General features: G+C 46.4%; 2 protein-coding genes across 4 annotated transcripts in view; one reads left to right on the forward strand and one right to left on the reverse strand.

Moving 5' to 3' along the window:
* DDB2 (damage specific DNA binding protein 2) overlaps positions 1–13,152 on the forward strand; it is a 20,980-nt gene extending 7,828 nt beyond the window's left edge. For both annotated transcript variants that reach the window (XM_019656368.1, XM_019656367.1), the window contains 7 exons: positions 8,395–8,540; positions 9,835–9,934; positions 10,026–10,203; positions 10,531–10,673; positions 12,091–12,255; positions 12,397–12,442; positions 12,740–13,152. In XM_019656368.1, coding sequence (XP_019511913.1) covers positions 8,395–8,540; positions 9,835–9,934; positions 10,026–10,203; positions 10,531–10,673; positions 12,091–12,255; positions 12,397–12,442; positions 12,740–12,789 — 828 coding nt within the window. In that variant the 3' untranslated portion in view covers positions 12,790–13,152. The remainder of the gene's footprint in view (positions 1–8,394; positions 8,541–9,834; positions 9,935–10,025; positions 10,204–10,530; positions 10,674–12,090; positions 12,256–12,396; positions 12,443–12,739) is intronic.
* Positions 13,153–13,240: 88 nt separating this feature from the next.
* On the reverse strand, positions 13,241–21,730 carry ACP2 (acid phosphatase 2, lysosomal). Of its 2 annotated transcripts, none has more exons than XM_019656369.1 (11): positions 21,361–21,730; positions 20,702–20,797; positions 20,298–20,384; positions 19,097–19,249; positions 18,889–18,987; positions 18,719–18,808; positions 18,110–18,242; positions 17,257–17,339; positions 17,036–17,142; positions 16,738–16,913; positions 13,241–14,176 (listed from the first exon to the last, which is right to left on the reverse strand). In XM_019656369.1, exons 1-11 carry the CDS (start codon positions 21,472–21,474, stop codon positions 14,043–14,045), a joined length of 1,272 nt encoding a protein of 423 aa, XP_019511914.1. In that variant the 5' UTR covers positions 21,475–21,730; the 3' UTR covers positions 13,241–14,042. The 2 variants fall into 2 exon arrangements, with proteins under 2 accessions (XP_019511914.1, XP_019511915.1); XM_019656370.1 differs by lacking the exon at positions 21,361–21,730 and adding an exon at positions 21,158–21,257.
* Positions 21,731–22,010: the final 280 nt, after the last annotated feature.

A 22,010-nucleotide genomic window follows, 5' to 3' on the forward strand; every position in this document is an offset into this window, starting at 1 on the left:
AGAGGGCAGTGTCACTGGCCCTCATATGTGGGATCCGAACCAGGGCCCTCTGTCGTCCCAAGCCAGCTCTTAACCAATGCGCCACTCGGCGGGCCCAGCATTTATTTTTTAACATATGGTACAAGAAATTTTATGTAATAAATAATTACAAAACACAAGAAAAATTACAAGGTACAAGAAATTTTATGGATTGGTAACAAATTTACGATATTTACGCATCATAGAAGGCCAAGAACTCCGTTGTTACAAGTTCGTCATAAGTTCAACAGAACCGATTATCGTATTCCAGGGTATTATTTTGTATGTGGATATCATTATTGATTTCTAGAGTTACACTTTTAACTCATAAGCATAACTAAAAGAATTAAAAACATTTATATAGATACAGATATATAATGTGTATCCTTATTTTTCCCTCACAAATTTGGGCAAAAAAAGTGTGCATTATACACAGCAAAATAAGGCAATATTATACCACTTCACACATATTGTAAGAATCTTACAACTATATTTACTTTAATTTTCTCCCTTCTCTCCTTGTCCTACATTTTACATCTATATATGTTATAAACCTCACAATACATTATTATTTTTGCTTCATATAGTCAATTGTCATTTTTTGTTTAATTTTTATTGAGTATAATTGGTATATAAACTACAGATATTGAAAGTGTCCAATTTGATGAGTTTTGACATGTATACAATCATGAAACCATCACCACAATTAAACTAATGAACACATCCATCACCCCCAAAGTTTTCTAATGCCCCTTTGTGATCCCTCTGTCACGTCCCCTGAAAACCATTGATCTGCTTTCTATCCCTATTGATCAATTTCCATTTTCTAGACTTTTATGTAAATGGCATCACACAATATACTTTCTTTTTTGCTTCTTTCACTCAGTATAATTATTTGAGATTTTTGTGTTTATCAGTAGCTTTTCTTTCTTTCTAAGTAGTGTTCCAGTGTATTGCTATTACCACAATTTATTTATCCACTCACTTGTTGAAGAACATTTGGATTATTTTCTAGTTTTTGACTGTTGCAAATAAAGCAGCTATGAACATTCATGTACAAATCTTTGTGTGGATATATGTTTTTATTTTTCTTGAGTAAATACCTACTTGTGGAATGGCTGGGTTGTAGGGTAGGTAGCTTTTAAAGGTATTTTTTTAATGAGAAAAAAACCCAATAAAGCCAACATACTTGGCGTTTCCAGTGCTTTTCATTCCTTTGTGAGATCCAGATTTTCTTTTGGTAACATTTTCCCTCTGATATGAAGCTGCTCTCATTCTTATGTTTCTCTATTCATGATTTTTCTTTTTTTCTTTTGGCTACTTTAAAAATGATTATGACTTGCTTGGTGTCTTTTATGTTTCTTCTGCTTGAGGTTCATTGAGCTTCTTGGATCTGTGAGTTTATAGCTATCAAATTTGGAAAATTTTAGGCCACTATTTCTTCAAATAATTTTTCCCTCCCCCCTCCTTTTTTGGAGGGGAATCCAGTTACATATATATTAGTCTACTAAGTATTGTCCTACATGTCACTGATGTGCTGTTCATGGTTGGAAGCAGACATCCACATTTAATAATGTTAATAGTTTATTTGAGGATTAAAATTTTTTTTCTATACAATCTTTCCTACACATCTACAAATAATGGGAGTTTGATTTCTCCCTTTACCATTCTTCTTTCTTGCCTTATTTCATTGGCAAAGACCTCTGCTACATTGTTGAATATTGGTGAAGGCAGGTATCTTTGTCTTGTTCTTGATCATAGAAGACATTTATATTTTATCATTATGATTTCTGCTACTTTTTATTGTGATAAAATATACGTAACATAAAATCTACCATTTTAACCATTTTGAAGGGTACATACAGTTCAGTGGAATTAAGTACATTTACATTGTTGTGCAACCATCACCACTGTCCATCTCCAGAACTTTTTCACCATCCCAAAATAAAACTCTGTACCCATTAAACAATGACTCTCTAATACCCCTCCCCCCAGCCCCACTTACCTGCTTTCTGTCTCTATGAATTTGACTATTCTAGGTACCTCATATAAGTGGAGTCATACTATATTTGTCTTTTTGGGTCTGGCTTTACTTAGCATAATATCTTCAAGGTCCACTCAAGTTGTAGCATGTATCCATACTTCATTCCTTTTTATAGCTTAGTAATATTCCATCATATGGATAAACCACATATTATTTACCCATTCATCTCTTGATGGGTATTTGGGTTGTTTCCACCTTTTGCTATTATTAGTACAACTGCTATGAATGTTTATGTACAAGTATTTGAACACTTGTTTTCAGTTCTTTAGGGATTATACCTGGGAGCGCATTTAAAACTTGTTTGTTTTCAAATACCCTTTATCAGATTAAGTAAATTCCCCTTTGAGTCCTACTTTGCCGAAAGTTCTTATGAATGATAATTGAATTCCATCAAATTCTTTTTTGCATTTATTGAGGTCAGCATATGATTCTTCCCCTTTATTCTGTTAATGTGGCAAACTCTACTGATTTGATTGTTTGTTTGGTTTATTAGTTATATTTCCTCATTTAAATTTTTTACTTTTTTTACATTTACAATTTCTAGCAAGTGATACTGCTTATTTTTAAAATTGTGGTAAAAGAACATAACCTAAAATTTGTTATCTGAACCATTTTTAAGTGTACAGTTCAGTAGTGTCAACTATATTTACATTGTTGTGCAACAAATCTCCGGAACTTTTTCACCTTGTAAAACTGAAACTGTATACCCATCGAATAACAATTCCCCACTTCCCCTGCCGCTCAGCCCTCGGCAACCACAACTTTTCTTTCTGTTTCTATTGACTCTGAACTACTTTGGATACCCCTAAGTTTTGATGGTCTTATTGTGGTTATGTAGGAGAATGTTCTTGTAGGATATACACAGTAAGGCATTTGAGGATGATGAGACATCATGTTGGCAATTTATTATCAAATGGTCCCAGAAAAACAGTCTTTTGTGCTATTCTTGCAATTTTTCTATGAGTTTGAGATAGTTTGAAAATAGTTTCAAAACAGAAGGACTAATATTATATCTTCCTTAAATATGTAGTATATTCACCATTGAAGCCACCAAGACCTAGAATTTATTTTGCAAGAAAGTTTTTCATTGTGAATTCAATATTGTTAATAGATACCAGACTATTCAGATTTTCATCTTCTGTCGTTTTGGCAAGTTTGTATTTTTCTAGGAATTTGCCCCTTCATCTAAATTTTCAAGTGCAAGATTGTTTATGATACCCTCTTATCTTTTAAGGTGTCTTAAGATTTATATTTATGCCCCTTTTCCATCCATTAAATTGCTTATTAGTGCCTTCTCATTTGTTTGGTCAGCCTCACCAGGGATTTATCAGTTTTATTAGTCTTTTCATGGAACCAACTTTTGGCTTTTGACTCTCCCCACTGCATATTTTTTGTTGTTGTTGTTTGTTTGTTTTTAAAGATTTTATTGGGGAATTGGGGGAGGGAACAGCGTTGGGGAATCGAAGAAGGGGAACAGACAAGTTGCTGTCCTTTTGTTCTTCAGTCTAGTTGTGGAGGACGTCACTTCACTGGCCCGTGTTGGTATTATCATTGTACTCCTCCTGGCTGAGGCAGTCGCTCACCGGCCATTGGACAGCCGCTCACAGCAGCTCACAGCAGCTCTCACTGGCTGCCAGCCACTCACAGAAGCTCACCACAGCCCGCCCACTGCAGCCCCACTGCAGCCTACACGGTCGCCGTCGGGGACTCCCGGCAGCCCAGCTCCAGGTCCAGCTGTTGTTCACCATCTTAGCTGTAGAGGGTGCAGTGTCACTGGCCCTCATGTGGGACCCTGCTGCTCAGAGCCAAGCCATCCCAAGCCAACTCCTAACCAATGCACCACTTGGCCGACCCGCATATTAGTTTTGTGTTTCATTAATTTCTGTTCTTTATTTTTCTTCTACTTTCTTTGCCTTTAGTTTCCTGCTATTAATAGTTTTACAACTTCTTAAGATGGATGTTTGAGTGTTTGATTTTTAGCCTCTCTTTTAGTATGAATAATGCTGCTATGAATATTTCAAGCTTTTCTGTAAACGTATGTATTTTGGGTATATATCTAGGCGTGGAATTGCTGAGTCATATGGTAACTTTATGTTTAATTTTTTGCCAAACTACTTTTCAAAGTGACTGTTCCATCTCACGTTCCCCTCAGCAATGTAGGAGGGTTTCAATTTCTCCACATCTGTATCAACACTTGTTTTTTTCCCAGCTTTATCGAATTATAATTGACAAATAAAAATTTTACATATTTAAGAGGTACAACATGTTTTAATACACATATACATTGTGAAATTATTACCACAAACAAGCTAATTAACATCCATCACTTCACATAGTTACCTTTTTGTTTGTGTTGCTGAGAACTATTAGCAATCTTAGCAAATTTCAAGTATACAATACACTATTATTAACTGTAGTCACCATGCTGTACATTAGGTCTTTAGAATTTATTCATCCTGCATAATTGAAACTTTGCACCCTTTGACCAATATCTATTTCCCCCAACCCCCAGCCCCTGGCACCTTCCATTCAGCTGTCTGCTTTTATGCGTTTGACTTTTTTAGATTGCACGTAAAATAATATCATGCAGTATTCGTCTTTCTGTGTCATATTGCACTTAGCATAACATCCTCTAGGTTCATCCATGTTGTTGAAAATGATGATTTCTTTCTTTTTTAAAAGCTGAATAAAATTTCATTATATATTAAATATACCCCATTTTCTTTATCCATTCATCCATCAACAGACAGGTTGTTTCTATATCTTGGCTACTGTGAATAATATCAATAAACACAGGAGAACAGATAACTCTTTGAGAAACTGATTTCATTTCCTTTGGATATATACCCAAAAGTGGGATTACTAGATCATACGGTAGTTCTATTTTAATTTTTTTGAGGAAACGCCATATTGTTGTCCATAATGCCTCTACCAATTTACATTCCCATTAACAGTGTACAAGAGTTCCCTTTTCTCCATATCCTTGCTAACACTTGTTATTTTTTGTCGTTTTGATAGTAGGCTGTTCTCACAGGTGTCAGGTGATATCTCATTGTAGTTTTGATTTGTGTTTCCCTGGTGATTAGTGATATTCAGCACCTTTTAATATTCCCGTGGGCCATTTGTATGTCTTTTTTGGAGAAATGTCTATTCAAATCTTCTGTCCAATTTTTAATTAGGTCTATTTTTTATCATGTATATTAATCACAATTATCTAAAACCAGTGTCTAATATATCCAATATCTGGATCTTCTGTGTCTTACAACTGTTGTTTTTTCTCTTAGTTATTGGTTATTTGGTTTTGTTTTCTGATATACTGGATAATTTTAGATTTGATATTGAGTATGAAAACATCTAGAGGTAATTTGAAGTTCTGAGTGGTGTTATTTTCCTCCAGAGAGAATTAATATTTTTTCCTCTGCAGGCAGTTAGGGTGGAATCAGGTCATGTCGGTCTGATCAGAGACTGAAATTACTTGAATCTGGACTTCATTCTTTGTGAGGAATGGCCTTTTTCCAGTTAGTTCATATTTCAAGGGTCAGGGATCCTAACTGAAAGCTGGATTTTTTCCAAGATCTCTCCTTCTCGCCAGGTCTGAACTCCAGTTTTTGCCCATGTGCCCTGTGAGACTGACAAAAGCTCTGCTCTGATTCTCAACTTTTAAGCCACCACTTTCAGTTCAGCGTCAGTGCTGTTTGGTGTCTCTGCTCCGAAACAAACGATAGCTTTATCTGAAAAGCAGCATCCAAATGTCAGGCTTACCTTTCTGTTCTCTCTAGGATGTTGGTCTGCAGGTCCAACTTGATGCCTTGATAGCTCTCCATTGACTTCAGGAACTTTTCTTTAAAGACCTATATTTTATCTACCTTTTCTAGTTGTTCTCAGCAGAAGACTGACCTGACACAAGCTAATTCACCATCACCTGAATTAGAAGTCTCAAATATATTCCTTTTTTATATCTTGTCCAGGTTTTGTTAGTCCTTCTCAGTGCAGGAGTTGGTTCATAGTCCATCCTTGCTAGAAGAACACTCATGCATTTTAACTTAAGACATTTATGTTTGTCTTTCTTACTGATGCTTTGACATAGGGCCTGTCCTTTCCTTGGAGGAAGGGTCTACTGACTAGGGCGCACCTGGTCTTACATAAACCACACACATAATGTAGTCGTTAGAGGGTCTAGTTTCCATTTACATAAGTGGAGACATAATTTACATATAGTCCTGAAGCAACCTGATTGCAGATTTTTATTTTTTATTTATTTATTTATTTTTTAAAGATTTTTATTGAGGAATTGGGGGATGGGAACAGCGCTGGGGAATTGGGGGAAGGGGAACAGACAAGTTGCTGTCGTTTTGTTCTTCAGTCTAGTTGTGGAGTACGTTGCTTCACTGGCCCAAGTTGGCACCATCATTGCGCTCTTCCCGGGCGAGGCACATCAGTCGCCGGCTTCTGGACGGCCGCTCACGGCGGCTGCTAGCCGCTCACGCTGGCTGCTGACTACACACGGTAGCCCATGGCAACCCACTGCAGCAGGGGCTGCAGCTTATGCGATTACCAGCGATTCACGGCAGCCCAGCTCCAGATTGAGCTGTTGTTCAGCATCTTAGCTGTAGAGGGCAGTGTTACTGGCCCTCATATGTGGAATCCGAACTGGGGCCCTCTGGCGTCCCAAGCCAGCTCTTAACCAAGGCACCACTCGGCCAGCCCTTCAGATTCTTTTTAAATTTTCATTATTTCCCACCCTAATTGTTTATAAGTATCTCACCCATTCTTAATTTGACAACTCTTATTTTTCGCAATTCATTTTGATTTAATTTTTCTAAAGCATTCAACATGGCTTTCATAGAAATAACAACGGTCTTTCTTTTTGTATGCATTTCATCATTAAGTGACATGTTTAATTAAATGTTTAGTTTAAAACATTTAATTGTTTACACATTATGTGTGACTAAATTGCATGTTCAATTAAATTACATAATTACAATAAAAAGTACAACTAGCAAATAACAGGTTTAAGAACAAACGCAGCTAGGGCTGGCCAAGTGGCGTGTTGGTTAAGAGCTGACTTGGGACGCCAGAGAGCGCCAGTTCGGATCCCACATATGAGGGCGAGTGACACTGCCCTCTACAGCTAAGATGTTGTACAACAGCTCAACCTGGGCTGCCATGGGTCGCCAGCGACGCGTAGGCTGCAGTCCCCTGCTGCAGTGGGCTGCCATAAGCTACCATGTGTAGCCAGCAGCCAGCGTGAGCAGCCAGCAGCCGCCGTGAGTGGCCGTCCAGAGGCCGGCGACTGATCCGCATTGCCCGGGGAAGAGTGCAATGATGGTGCCAGCTTGGGCCAGTGAAGCAACATCCTCCACAACTAGACTGAAAAACAAAAAACAACAGCAACTTATCTGTTCCCCTTCCCCCGATTCCCCAATAAAATCTTTAAAAAAGAACACACACAGCTAACTGTTGGTAAGCACAGAACTCAGCTGGTGGGAGCTGAAGATTATCTTACTAGGAGCAAGGGTTTGTCAGGCTATGGGCATCGGTTAGAGTGTTCTATAGAAGGAATGGAAAGTGCCGGTTAGCATTCTGAGCAAGTGGATTTGATGTTGTGGAAGAGACCTTGTAGAGGTCCACAAAGCTGGGGTAGCCGCAGCACAAGAAAGAAGTGGAGAAGGAGCTCTTGGGGGGTTAAGCTAGCGATGTTATCATGATGATTTTCATCGTCATTACTTGGGATGTCTGGAAGAAACAGGAAGGAGCTCAGGTCTGTCTCCTGCCCTCCTGACCCAGCCACTGTTCTGAGCTGAAGCTCTTCTAAAAAGAGCACTGCGTGATAAACTATGGTACATCCACACAATGGAGTACTCAGCAATAAAATGGTACGAGCTATAGAAACACACAGCAACTTGGATGAATCGCAGGGGCATTATGCTGAATGAAATGAAGCTAGCCTTGCAAGGCTGCATACTGTATGATCATATATATGACAGTTTATCAAAGGCAAAACCATAGTGATGGCAGGAGTGACTACAATGGGGGGAGAGCATGAGGGAGTTTTCTGTGGTGACAACAGTTCTACATCCTGATTTTGGTGGTGGTTATTCACATCTATACATGTGTTAACACTCATCCAACTGTATACCAAAAACAACCAAATTTACTGTATGTTAATTTAAAAACTAAAACTTCAAGAAATAAAGAGCACTGTGGAGAGTGTCTCGGCGTGGAAGCTGGCCTGGCCTCAAGTGCTGCCTGACGGGCACTTGCCTTGGGACGAGGGCCTGTCCTCTTCCTGGGCCATCATCCCTCACTGGCTTTTCTCTTCCCTGTGTTAGATTGGAGCTGGAGGGAGCATCACTGGGCTGAAGTTTAACCCTCTCAATACCAACCAGTTTTTCGCCTCGTCCGTGGAGGGAACAACGAGGCTGCAAGACTTTCAAGGCAACACTCTCCAAGTTCTCACCAGCTACAATACCTGCAAGTGAGTAGTTTAACAAGTAGAGGAAGGGCTCTTAGGCTCTGTAGTTCTGGCAAGATCCCATTCCTTTTACCCAAACCTGGGGAGAAAGGAAGGGGTTAGCCACTTCCCACCCTGCCCTCTCTGTCTCATACTTCTTTAGCTGCTCTTACTCTGGAGCAGGAGGGTCACTGCTTAGGGGAGGGGTTCCGGAGCCTCAGCTTGTTTGTAAGTTGTTCCTGTGTTAGACGAGACCTTGGCTCTCACTAGACAAGTCAACATGGCGTTGGCCTAGAAAGCCACTTAAAGCCAGGAGCAGGAACTAAGAACTTAAGATTTCATTCCCTACATTCACTGGGGTGTAATGACCCAACCAGTTCCACGACGGAAGCTTAAATGGATAGAATCAAGGCCATAAAGCACGTTGGACACCCCAAGAGCAAGTGGCTGCAGAAACTAAAAAGTGCTTCTCACTTTGATTTCTAGCCAGAGATATGACCCTGCTCCCTAAGAAATTGAGGGTGTTGGGGGGCGGGGTCTAACTAGCACTGGATGTTATCCTGGGCTGCCCCACAGGGGTGTGAATCCATAAGCAATCAGGACAGGTGACGGGACAGACTGAGCTCGAGGTTTCTCTTCCACAGGAAACCCTCCCTCTGAAAGATACTTATAGAGGATGCAAAAGGCAGTGTAGCAAGGATTTGAGAGAAAAACCAAACCAAACCATGTGAATCTGAGCTCTCTTGGCTGGGTATTGGGATCCCTGAAGCAACCCTTTCCACATTCCTTTCTTCCTCAAGGAATCTGAGGGACAAACAGCAGGACAGCTGCTGGGCTGTGTGTGTTCTTTTCCCTAAATGCTCAGAAGGGGGCAGAAGTTCCTATCTAGCCAGCTCTGAGGAACAGAGCTGGGAAGTCCCTGTTTGACTTGTCATCTCGTTTGGCCCAACGGGTGGAGTGTGAAGGGAGAAGGCCAAAATGGAGTCCTCCTCAGAATCCTTTTTGAGGAAGGGCAAGCGAGCCTGGGGATGTGCCTTAGGGCTCTGAGGTTTGACTGCTTCAGGGACTTGTACTTGCTGAGGATCCCGGGCCCTGCAGTAACTGGACAAATTTCTGAGCCCCATCACCCCCATACCCTCTGTCTGGATGGCAGCAGACAAGTCTAAGTATTCTTTACTGGGAGTCTATGGCAAGACAGTTATTCATTCAACAAATATTTATTGAATGCCAACTATGCATTAGACACTGAAGCTACAACAATGAATAAATGGACCTTGCCTCTGTCCCCAAGGATCTTAACAGCAGTCTCTCCTTCCAGCTTCTGGTTTTGCAGCCTGGATGTGTCTGCCAAAAGCCGAGTGGTGGTCACAGGGGACAATGTGGGGCACGTGATCCTGCTGAACATGGACGGCAAGGAGGTACGTTGTCGGGAGCCCGGGTCCTCCCTCTCCATCCCTTACCCCCAGCCTCAGTTCTCTGCCCCCACCTGAACCAAGATCTTCTCTGCAGCTTTGGAATCTGAGAATGCACAAAAAGAAAGTGACCCATGTGGCCCTAAATCCATGCTGTGATTGGCTCCTGGCCACAGCCTCCGTCGATCAAACAGTGAAAATCTGGGACCTGCGCCAGGTGAAAGGGAAATCCAGCTTCCTCTACTCACTGCCGCACAAGCACCCTGTCAATGCAGGTGTGATATGCCAGACCTTATCCTCCCTGCAGACCCTACCTGCCCCACCACTCCCGGGGTTTCCCTCAACGTGTAGACGCCGCTAGATCAAACCTTGATCCCCGACAGCATTGGCCAAGCTGATGTCTTAGAACCTTTCTGACTCTGGTTGCCCCCATCAGCTGCTGAGTTTCTAGGATGTTGCTGTTCACAGCCCGGAGTCACCTCCCTTCCACCCCTGTCTAGAGAGGAGTGGGAGTGAGGTTGCCCCTGCCAGAGAAGGCCTGTGAAGGCCAGGACAACAGGAGGCCCGTGGTTCCTTCAGCTCAGGGGCTTTTCACTTGCCAGCTCATTTCAGTCCTGATGGAGCCCAGCTGCTGACCACTGACCAGAAGAGTGAGATCCGGGTTTACTCTGCCTCCCAGTGGGACTGCCCCCCGAGCCTGATCCCACACCCTCACCGCCACTTCCAGCACTTGACGCCCATCAAGGTAAGTGATGGAGTACAGAGCTGTGATCACAGGGACAGATGGGGTCTGCCCAAGGTGGAGAGGGCAGGTAACGGAAGCCTTTAATCCCAGATCTTTTCCTGCCCTGACATAAAGCAGCAGCATCCCCTGGCCCTCTGCTCCTTTTGCTCCATGTTTGCAATCCCGTTTTGCTGGCTCTTGTTTCTCTGGTAACCCATTTTCCTGGGTTTTTTAGCCCTGATCTCCTCACTGTGGGCATTTTCCAAGATCCTGACAGTCAGTTTCAGTTGATCCATAAGCTAACGTTAGCCTTCTTCTTGTTAGCACCTCTCTAGCCTCAGTCCCCAAGGCTTACAATCTTCAAATGCTGTGATTCCTTCCTACCCAAGCCCCTAGGCAGTGGGAACTGTGCCAGTTCTGCTCTACTAGTTTATATTCTTTTCTAGAACCACAGCCCCTCTTCCAATCTCCGGCTTCATGCCTGGACTTCATTGGTCAGTATAGCACAGTGGTGAGAGGCACCAGCTTCAGGCAGACAGACCCCACCCCCTGGTGAGAACCTTGGGCAAATCACTGAAATTGTGGGTCTCAGTTTCCTCATCTATAAAAAGGGAATAATAGTGCCTGACAGGGTTGTTGTGAGGCGGAATCGGTGCTTAAAGCCCACGGCACCATTCCTAGTGCCTGGTAAATACTTATTAAATGGTGATGACTCAGTATTAGTGGCTCCCACGTACCTCCAATCAAATCCAAGCTCTTAATGACATCAAGATCCCTCACCAGTTGACATTCCCGTTGATCCATCTGTTCTCATCTCGCACTTCGTATCCAGCCAAGCCAACTTACAGCTTCCCAGGTGTGACTTGTTTGTGACTTACAATTTTCCCTACTTTAAAACTTCCTTGAGAAGTTTCTTAGGGAAATCCCATTCAATCTTCCATTCCAATAACTGGCAGATTTGTTTTGAGTAGAGTAGTCTTGGGAACATTAAGTTTCCTCTCCTTCCCAGCCACTAGCCATTTTTTCAACATTCACATTGATGGAGGAGATAACAGTGGGTAACTTGAGAACTTAAGTCCGATTTGGTTTTGGTTACCAGAGGCTTTTTGCTTTGTGGTAGACTACCTCTTTGGTTAATGTCTGGGTCAGGCTGATGCTGAAATATCAGTTGGTATAATCTCAAGAAATGCAAGAGAGAGAGAGAGAGAGAAGGACTGAAGGTGTCCCAAGGGCCACAGAGGCCAGCTGGGGATTTAAAATTTGCAGTGGTAGATGTACACACAATTGAAAACCATTCTTTTAGTTTCGTGTAGATCTTATCTCCATTATTAAATTGCTGGCAACTGTATTAACGATTGTTAGTGGCAAAGAGTACTTTTGAGGTCCTTCTTGATAGTGTTCTGCATTTACGCTTGTGACCAGCCTTTCCATCTCCTAGGCAGCCTGGCACCCTCGGTACAACCTCATTGTTGTGGGCAGATACCCAGATCCTAATTTCAAAAGCTGTAACCCCTATGAATTAAGGACAATCGATGTGTTTGATGGAAGCTCAGGGAAGTTGATGCATCAGCTCTATGACCCAGAATCTTCTGGTATCATTTCGGTGAGGCTTGGGCCCTCTTTGATGGGAGGAAACAAGGATTCACCCTATTTTACTGATCAAAAATGACCAGAAATTAATCCTCATGTGCCCTTTTCCCAACACCTTCACCCCTTCCTCATGCTTATCCTCTTATCTCTGCAGCTCAATGAGTTCAATCCTATGGGGGACACGCTGGCCTCTGTGATGGGTGAGTGAATTAGGTTGTCTCTTAGACTGACTAAGCCCGATCCTACACCCCAAGGTTCAGTGCAGGCTAACCTCAGCTTAGCCCTGCCATAGTCACCCCCGGGGAGCAGTCAGTAAAGATCACCAGGAGACAGTGAGTGGTCCCTTTGGCCTAGGCCCTCCACCCCTCTTGCCTCGTCTTGGTCATGGCAATGCCTGGCTTCCCGGTATTTCCTTCTAAATTCTAGGTTCCCTGGGCCAGCCTCAAGCTCTGAGACTGATCATGGAAGGTGACTCGGCCTGGTCTCACTCCTCCTAGGTTATCACATTCTCATTTGGAGCCAGGAGGAAGCTGTAATGCGGAAATGAGAGACATGAATGAAGGTGTGGGCCAAGCAAGGGCTCGGAGCCACATGAGGACAAGTCCTGTGAGAAGAGGCGGCTGTGTGTTAAAGGGTCAAAGGTATCCAAGTCTTAGGGCTGGAGCAGGGATGCTGTGGCATGGGATACTGTGGGGCTGGGACGTTGGTATGTATTGCTCTGGACTTAGCTCCAGAAAGTTCCCCAGAGTTGGCGACTCAGCTGCTCCAAGGGTCCCTGCTGTATCTAGCTTGGAGCCAAGCTTTTCTCGGAGCCAAGGTACTTTTCTCCTCTCTGACGTGTGGTGGCAGTGTGATCAGGTGGTGGTTTTTGATTTGTACTCACTATGGACATGGCCAATAAAACCATATCCAACGGAGCTTCTGAGTTGATCTTTAGGATTGACCTGGTTGAAAGGCTCGTTGGGTCCCCAAAATGAAGAAAAGGCACAGAAACAGCGTGAGAGTCTAAAACTTTCATTTTTCAAGCTGCCTCAGCCCTATCCTGGGCCAAAGTCAACAAATGTCCAGTTCACAACCTGCATTTACTTCATGTCCCTGGAGACCCCAGCCCAGCTGAGGGGGATAGTAATTTCACGACGGTACCACAGTTCACTCTCCTACCTCCCCCCACTCCCTCCCAAGTACAAACACCCTTCCGACCTCCTGAGGCTGCAGGGGTGACCAAGATACCTGAGGCATCACGTCTGACTCTAATGGTGACTTCGGCTAGACAAAGGAAAACTTGACTGGCTGGCTGTTGGGTGATCCGGTTCCTTGGTGGCCAATGTTCGTACACCCAATACGGTGCAATTTTTCCCACTAAAATAAGCACTGAGAGGCAAGACTGTGTCCTCGTGAGTCATTTGCCAAAGACTCCGGGCTGGAAGAGAGAGAGCAGGGCTTCATGGGGGGCAGAGGAGGCAGATCAAGCTCTGACTCCTTCAGTTTCCTTTATCCAAGGTCCCGAGTGAATACTTGCCTACGTTTCAGGTCCTTAGGGAGCATGGAGGAGGCAAATACTGTTTGGAGACAGCCAGCGTCCAACACTGGTAAACAGTACTTGGTAAATATCAGGCACATGAATACTGAGTGACAGGTGCCATGGGCCAAGCCGAGCCCCACTTATTCATCTCGGCTGGGATAATCAGAGGGAGGCCCAACCCAGGGTCTCCTGTCCGTGGGCTGGGGAGCAGCAACAGTTGGGAGTAAGGGCCAAGCCCACCTCCCCTAGGAGGCAGAGGGAAGGGGGCTGAGTGGTTGTCAGGCGTGATCCTCCCCATCGGCAACATGGCGGTAGCCAGGAGGCTGGGCCTGCATCCGGAAGAGGACGGTGAGCAGCAGCACTATGAGAAGGAAGAGGATGGAGCCACACACAGCCAAGGCCACGATCACCTCTGGGCACGGAGACGGGGAGAAAACGGGCATGTCAGCATTCATTCAACAAATATTTGAGTGCCTGCCATATGCCAGGTGCTGTTCTTACAATGGGGATATCCACAGTTAGTGACAAATGCCATAAAGCAAAGCAAAATAAGGGGGAAAGGACGGAGAGGTCAGAGAAGGCATCACTGAGGATAATGTGAATAAAGATCTGGTGTCACTTTGTGAGACATACAAAGATCTGAGAGTGTCCTGAGGCAAGGGTGGGAGTGGGGAGTAGACAGGAAGTAAGTGCAAAAGGCCCTGATATGGGAATAGCTTGGCATTGTTCTAGGATCATCAAGAAAGTATCGCTAGAGCAAACTCAGTGAGGGCAAGTAGGAGAGGAGAGCGGAGGACCAGGCTAAGTGGGGCCTGGAAGGTCATGGTAGAGAACTTTGGATCTTATTCCAAATGTGATGGCAGGCCACTGGAAGATCCTGAGAAGGGCAGTAATGTGAACTGATTTATGTTTTTAAGACATTCTCTCTGCTGTGCTGAGAAACTGGTAGGGACAAGAAAAGAATCAGAACATAAGGAAGCTTATCAGTAGTTCAGGCAAGAGATGATGGTACAGTGGGCTAGGGAGTGAGAGCCTGTATGTTTTTTTTATTTTATTATTTTTTTAGCTGAGCCATCCTGCCACCTGTTGGCAGCTCAGCGGCTGCTCAGCTCGGGCTGGACTCGAACCGCTGTTACTCAGAGCTCACACTCTTGAGCGAGCTCTTAACCAACTGAGCCACTCGGCCTGCCCGAGAGCCTGTATTTTAAAGGTTGAGATGATAGGATCTGCTAGTGGATTGGCTGGGGGGAGTCTAAGGAGTGTTCAAGGTAACATCTAGGATTAAACTATGCAACTAGGTGACTAATATGGCATTTACTAAGATGGGGAAGCCTGGAGGAAGAGGTTTGGAGGGGTAGAGTGTTTGGTTTCAGACATCAACATCTAGATGTCACATCCATGTAGAGACCTCAAGTCAGCAGCTGGCTGGATATGTTAGTTGAGCTCAGAGAAGAGGTCATGAATCTGCGAGTCATAAAAAGACAGAACTTAGCGTGGAAATAAAACCAAAAGGCTGGATGAGATCACCGTGGGAGTGGTCTCAGGCACAGAGAGCCAGGATGAGCCCTGGGCCATCCACTGTTTAGTGGGGAGGAGAAGCCAGTAAGGAAGCTGCCTGTAAGTTAGGAGAAAAATCAGAAGCCAAGAGTGTTTAAGGAAGAAGTGATCTATTTTATGTAATGCTGCCGAGAGGTGAGAGAAGCTGACTAAGAATTGGTCACTGGCTTTGGTAAGAGGAGTCACTGGTCCTTAACAGAAGTGGTTTCGATGGAGTGGAAGGTGACATAAGACTGTCTAGTGTGAGCCTGAGAGAATGGGGCAGTGAGGAAGTGAAACCAGAGTCTAAGTAACGCATTAAAGGGTTGTGCTCTAACAGGGAACAGACACGGAGTGGTACCTGGAGGAAGATGGGGCTCTGAGAGGTTTTTGTTGGGCTTTTGAGATGAGACTGATCCAGGAGAGAGGAAACCCTGAGACATCAGAGGTCCTTGTGGAGGTTAGAAGAGATGGGCCCAGAGTATAAGTGGAGAGATTGGCCTTAGGTAACAGCTTGTACCAGCCATAAGCCGGAAAATCTGGTGGTGGGAGAATGGGACATTATCTCCGGGTGGTTTTTATTTTCCCAATGATATGAGATGTGAGGGCAGCCCCTGGGTGTGAGGAGTAAGGAGATGGTGGAAAATGGTCTCAGGGTAAGGAAGTGTACTGGCTAGGGAAACACCGTATTTCCCCATGTATAACACGCACCCTTTTTCGAAAAATCTGTGGTTGTATGAGCGCAAAAACAAGCATGAAAAAAGCGGGAAATGCAAGTAAATAAAAAAAATCTAGGGCCGGCCGAGTGGTGTGTTGGTTAAGAGCTGGCTTGGGATGCCAGAGGACCCCGGTTCGGATCCCACATATGAGGGCCAGTGACACTGCCCTCCACAGCTAAGATGCTGAACAACAGCTCAACCTGAAGCTGGGCTGTTGTGCATCGCCGGCGATGGCGTAGGCTGCAGCCCCTGCTGCAGTGGGTTGCCATGGGCTACCGTGTGTAGCCAGCAGCCAGTGTGAGTGGCCAGCAACCGCTGTGAGCGGCCGTCCAGAAGCTGGCGACTGATCTGCCTCGCCCGGGAAGAGCGCAATGATGGTGCCAACTTGGGTCAGTGAAGCAACATCCTCCACAACTAGACTGAAGAACAAAAGAACAGCAACTTGTCTGTTCCCCTTCCCCCAATTCCCCAGCGCTGTTCCCATCCCCCAATTCCCCAATAAAAATCTTAAAAAAACAAAAAAACAAAAAAAAACCCTACAACCACTGTATAAGATGCACCCAGTTTTTAGACCCCAAATTTTTTGAAAAAGTGTGCGTCTTAAACATGGGGAAATATGGTACAATAAGATGGCTGGACGCGTGCCAGTTCTCTCAAGACTTATGGATATAAATTTCAAGTTGTTCTGGGACTAGCTCAGAGGCAGGCAGCAGCTCACCTGTGTCTGCAGGACCACTTGCCAGCTGACATTCCTGTTGCCAATCCTTGGGCACGACAGGCTCTGTGAGGTGAAGGAAGTCCTGCAGTGGGCAGCGGTGAGGGCAGCCAGGCAGGCTCAGCGGCCAGGGGGCTTTGTTACTCTCATTGCGAAAGTACATCTCCACTGAGAAATTCCTGAGAGTTGACAGGAGACAAGATGGAAGGTGCTCACCAGGCCTGCAGTGGAGTCCTTGGGCTGCTGCCCACAGCCACCACGCGAGTGCTCCTCCAGAGGGCACACTAGTAGCTCCACTCACCCACTATCTTCCTGGTACAGTTCAAATATGTGGCAGGAGGCGTAGGGGGCTTGTTCACCATTGTAGACATTCAACGCCATTTGCAGAGCAACCAGGGTAGTGTCGTGCTGTAAGGGAGATCTCCCCATTAGCACTGCTCCCCCACACCCCCCAGGCACTAAATAGAGAAGAAATCCAGCTCCCTGCTTAACGTTAGCATGCTGGGGACTATGGGAGCTTACCGCAGAGTAAACCAGTAGCTTAGGGAGTTGGGAGGAGGTTGCCATTAGAGTCAGGTTCTTCCGTATCTGAGCCAGCAGGACTCCTGAAGGAGAAAAGTCCCCAGTGTCTGGTGCCAGCCACCATTGTCTTCTGTTCAGACCTATCTGTGGCCCTCTCACTCTCTGCTAGTCCTGGGTCTGATCACCAACACAGAGAACGCTAGGTGCATGGGAACCCACCCTGCTCTCTTAACTTTAACATTGACAGAGGGAAGCAAGATAAAACTAAGTGTCAACACTTCAACACGGATATAGTAACCTGCCCATTTATAAATGAGCTATGAGGCCCTGCCCGTGTTTGAAGAATTCCTCCAATTTGGAAAAATGGAAACTTGAAACTGCTTCAGAACACACAAGGTGGCAGCTCCAGGCAGGCCAGGGGAACTCTGCCACAGGCAAGCCCTGAAAGCCACTGAGATGTCAGAAAGGTGTGACAGCCGTCACTTCCTTGGGTGCTCAGATCAGGAAACTGGCATGTGTATTATTCTTAGCCTTCTTTCAAAGTGCCCTCCAGTGGTTCTCTTGAGGTAGGTCTTCATTTAAGGGGGAAAGGTCTGACATGGGTGACACTTAAGAACGTGAATGGCGGAAAAGCATGCAAACCTGACTGGTCATTCTGACAGTGACAAACGTGCTAAGCATTTGGAGGATTGGGGAGACTTTGGTGACTAACGTGATGACTAGAGGGATCTGGTTTTGAAAGAGCAGAGACTATTTCAGGTGGAGAAGTAAATGTATGAGAAGCCCCCCATAGCAGATTTTTCATGCTGTAGGGTCCTGAGGAGGGGAGTGACATGCTGCTCTTGTCACTCACCCCCCTGAAGCCGGGCCTTCTCTGCCTGCTCGTAGATTCCGAAGAGGAAGCGGAAGCTGAAGTCCTTTAGCCGGCTCAGACGCTGCATGGTTTGGGGTGAGGCCCAGGGCGGCAGGACCAGCCCGTGTGTTTTCTGCGCATTGCAGTGTGCAGGTTAGCTCCCCTGGCCTAGGCCAGAGCCTCTCCTGGGGCATCTGTCTCCCCCAGTGAGAAGGCGCCTGTGTGTGCGTGAGGGGAGGGAGAGGAGAGGGGAGGGGAGCTGAGGCAGAAGGGCTGGAACCAGAAGACATGGCAGACAGTGTGGAGACTGCAGGGCCTAGGAAAGGAGGCTCAGGCACAGAAAGTGTGACTCAGCAGAATGGAGTCAGAGATCACCAGGACTATGGGTGGAGAAGGGCAGGAACTGCTGACAGTTAATAAACTATTTCCCACTTTGGAGTTCTTTTTCACCCGTGAGGGAACTTCCCTTGTTTCACAAGAAGCAGGCGGCTTTCCTGTAACTCCCCAGTGGGAATGGTGGCCAGGCATTGTGTTCTACTTGTCCTGGTCAGCTGGGCCTGCTGAGTTTGAGAGAAGAGCAGTCATACTGGGGACCCTAAGCGGGCTTACCTCACAGAAGAGTGTGTCGTAGACATTCCAGATGGTCTCCAACGTCAAGTCCGTGAGCCCTGTCTCATTGGCCACCATATCCAGAAATTGCTATGAAAAATGGATCAGGGGGTCAGGCCTGCCCTGGGGGAAAGGACAGTGTGATGACCCTCCACCTCAGCCCCACTCACTGCATTCTCAATACTCTCATTCTGATACTCGGGTGTCCGCCTGGTCTCGTTCTGCAGCTGCTCATAACGGGGACATGGGCCCAAAGGAAACTTCAGCAGCTACAGACCAAAAGGGGGAAGGAGAGGCAGAGAAGGAGTCAGTGATCGGCAGGCCCATGGCCAGGGCTGTCCCTCTCACTGCCTCCCAGGAAGGACTGGCCAGTCTTACCCTGTCCTCATCGACAGGCACAGTGTGGACGGGGATAGGCTGCCAAGAGATGTTTGGGTTGAAAAGCTGCATCCCACTGGGCGGGAAGAGTCCAGCCAGGTTGGCCTCGGCACTCATGAGAGTACGGTCAAAGTCTGTACTTCGCACGTAAACCTGCATAGATGACAACGTGAGTCTCACCTGTGGGGGTGGGGGTGGGAGCTTTGGCCCCTCAGTGGGCCAAAGCAAATTGTAATCCCGCCATGCATCCGGCTCTTGTACCCTCCCTGGCCTCTTTCCAGCAAAGGCCCAAATACTCAGCTGGGGGGCTAGCTGTCACCACTGGGAATGGCTCCTATGGGAATAGCTCCAGTTCCAATGTCCCTCCTAGTCCAAAGTGCTCAGTCAGTAAGGCTCTTGGGTTTGTCTGTCTGACTAGTTTTATAACACCTGTCTCCTTATCTAGGCCAGGATGCTTGAGGGCAGAAACCTTGCATTCATACCCCCTTTTATAAACTGGCTTAGAGATCAGGGAGAGCAAATAAGGTAATGAACGGATAATTGCTTGTGGAAAAGGGCGGAGGAAGCTGTAAGGAAGGGCAAGATCAGGATAGAGCTGGCTCTCAAGGGAATAATAACATCATCAAAGACTCTTGAGATAGCCATGGCTGAGAGTGGTAACCAGAGGAACAGCTATCCCGTCCTTGGGGTGAGGAGAGGGCCTCAAGGAGTCAGCACATTTGCCAATCTTCCCTGACATGTCCTCTCTATGTATGTCTTCCTTGCAATCTTTATCTCTTGGCCCTGTGTGATTTATCATGTCACCCTGACTACATTCTAAGCTCCAAAAATACAGAGATCGTCTCTGTGTGGTGTACCATTATATGCAAAATGCTAGCATAGAGCTTGGCTTATAGTTGGTGCTCAGTAAGTATCTTGGATGGAAATCCTGAGTTATTTCAGGGTCAGAAACTACTCTGCCAGACCCTTCCTTAAGTCTGAGCTTGGATGCTTGATAAGTTTTGTGTCTTCCCAGCCAGGCAGGGGCAGCTCAGCCTCCAGGGTTTTGTTCTAAATTGCCCTTGGATGTCTTGTCCTGTAGTTGTAACCAAAAATGCATGGAGGGAGGCCAGAGTGCCCAGCCTCACCCTTAGGCTCCCTGAGGATACAGGGTAAGGAGAGCAGATCCCATTCCCCTTGCGTCTTGAGCTCCCAGCCTTACCTCTTGCCGGTGGTAAGAGGTGTTGAGAAAGCCCCGGTAGCGCTGCCGCAGAGCCTGGCCCAGCTCCCAGTGCTGTAACATCCCCTCCTATGGGCAAACCCAAGGGTTAAGAGAGTCCGGAGGAAAGGGGTGGTTTGCAAGTCCCACAGGGCTTAGGCACTGTTGCTTTCCATGTTTACCCCTGGCTGGAAGTAGGAGTGGGTTAATCTGATCCCACAATTCATTTATTAAGTGGCCAATTGTGGATGGTACTGTCTTGGGCACAGAGGAAAATAAGCTTAAGAAATCTGATCAAAGTCAGCACCCATGTGGGACATGGCCGTTTGGTGGGGCCCCAAGTTCTGTAGCTTGCTCTAGAAGTCATTCTACAGCTCTTGCTGAGGAAGGGCTGGCTTCTGACCCACCTTGGTTAACTGACCAAACCCCTGGGGCCATTCTTCTTCCTGATAGGGGTCCTTGGGATATGTCTTCACTGGTGACCGGTCTCCATGTCGGTACAGCTGAGGAAAGAAAATGATTTGCCTACAGGTCAGAAGGGTCTCCTTGTTGGGAACACAGAGCCCACTTCTGCCCCATGTTGGGGAGGGAAGTCTCACTCTGGGAAACCTTAACTCTACCCACTGCAAAAGACCCCCAACTCAGAAGTCAGTAACTTCTTCCAGATTCCAGAGATTCTAACTTGGCTAGGCAATGACACCGGAGACCACAGGCAAAGCCAAAGGTACAGATGGAAAAGGAAAAGAGAAATAAAAGCAATGCAGATGGTGGGGGAAACTTGAACAAAAGATCAACAAAGGCTTCTTCTGTAGGGGCGAGTCTCCTAACCATTCGAATACATCCTTATCTCAGGGCAGACTCACTGGACCTATCTCCTGGGATAGAACTCTACCCAGGAAATGCCCAAGAGCTCCATATTAATTCCGAACCGAGCCCCCAACTACGCGGGCTAGTCGTCTCCTCCTAAACCAGCTCCTCCTCCAGACCCCCAACCCCAGCACAAGCCCGCCCCGCCCTCCGCCAGCAAGCCTGTGCCCTTCTAGCTCGGGCGACTCTATTTTATTACCAAGGTAACGAAGCGCAGACTCCGGGCTTGGGTGGGTTGCATCACCATCAGGTTCACGCTAAGAAGGAGCTGAAGAAGAGCCGCCCAGCTCCAGCTAAACTGTCCGCACGCCATCACCGTTATTAGTCTGTGCAGCAAAGAGGCTGGAACCCGTTGGGCGGCACCTGCAGCGGCCGCCCGGACGCACTCTTAGGAACACACGCCGGAAGTGCTCTCGCCTCCATCTTGCTAAAGGTGGGGAAGGGATGATGCGAGGAGGAGGAGTCTGGGAGGGAATGCTTGCAGGAAACTCGCGATCCGGCCGTGGCGGAGGAGCGTGGGCATGTAGCGCGACCTCGCGCGGCAGAAAGGGCTTGAAGACCTCGTCTTGGTAAAGAGAACCCTGAGCTCGAGTTCGTCTTAGCCCGGGGAAACGCCGTACCAAGGTGGCGTTTGCACTGGGCCGGACTGTGACCCGGAAAGCGAGCGCCCCCGCGGGCCGGGGTGCTGCCAGGTCTGACCCCAGAGCCACAGCGGGTGCAGAATTGGGGCGAGGGGTGGTGTAGGGCTCCCCTCTTCACACCCCTGCTTACGGGTGGAATTTGAGCCGCAGCTCTGGCTCTGTTCCTCGGAAGCGGTCCTGTTTGGGGTGCAGGGCACAGCGTGTAAAC

Source organism: Hipposideros armiger, unplaced genomic scaffold (assembly GCF_001890085.2).
Source record: "Hipposideros armiger isolate ML-2016 unplaced genomic scaffold, ASM189008v1 scaffold_258, whole genome shotgun sequence".
Classification (NCBI taxonomy): Eukaryota; Metazoa; Chordata; class Mammalia; order Chiroptera; family Hipposideridae; genus Hipposideros; species Hipposideros armiger.

Coding starts and splice junctions, on each gene's coding strand:
- ACP2 (XM_019656369.1), bottom strand. CDS start 21,474: ATGGCGTGCGGACAGTTTAGCTGGAGCTGGGCGGCTCTTCTTCAGCTC. Junction 19,250..20,297: donor CCTCTTACCACCGGCAAGAG/GTAAGGCTGGGA, acceptor TCATCTATGCAG/GTTTACGTGCGAAGTACAGA. Junction 16,914..17,035: donor CTGTACCAGGAAGATAGTGG/GTGAGTGGAGCT, acceptor GTCAACTCTCAG/GAATTTCTCAGTGGAGATGT.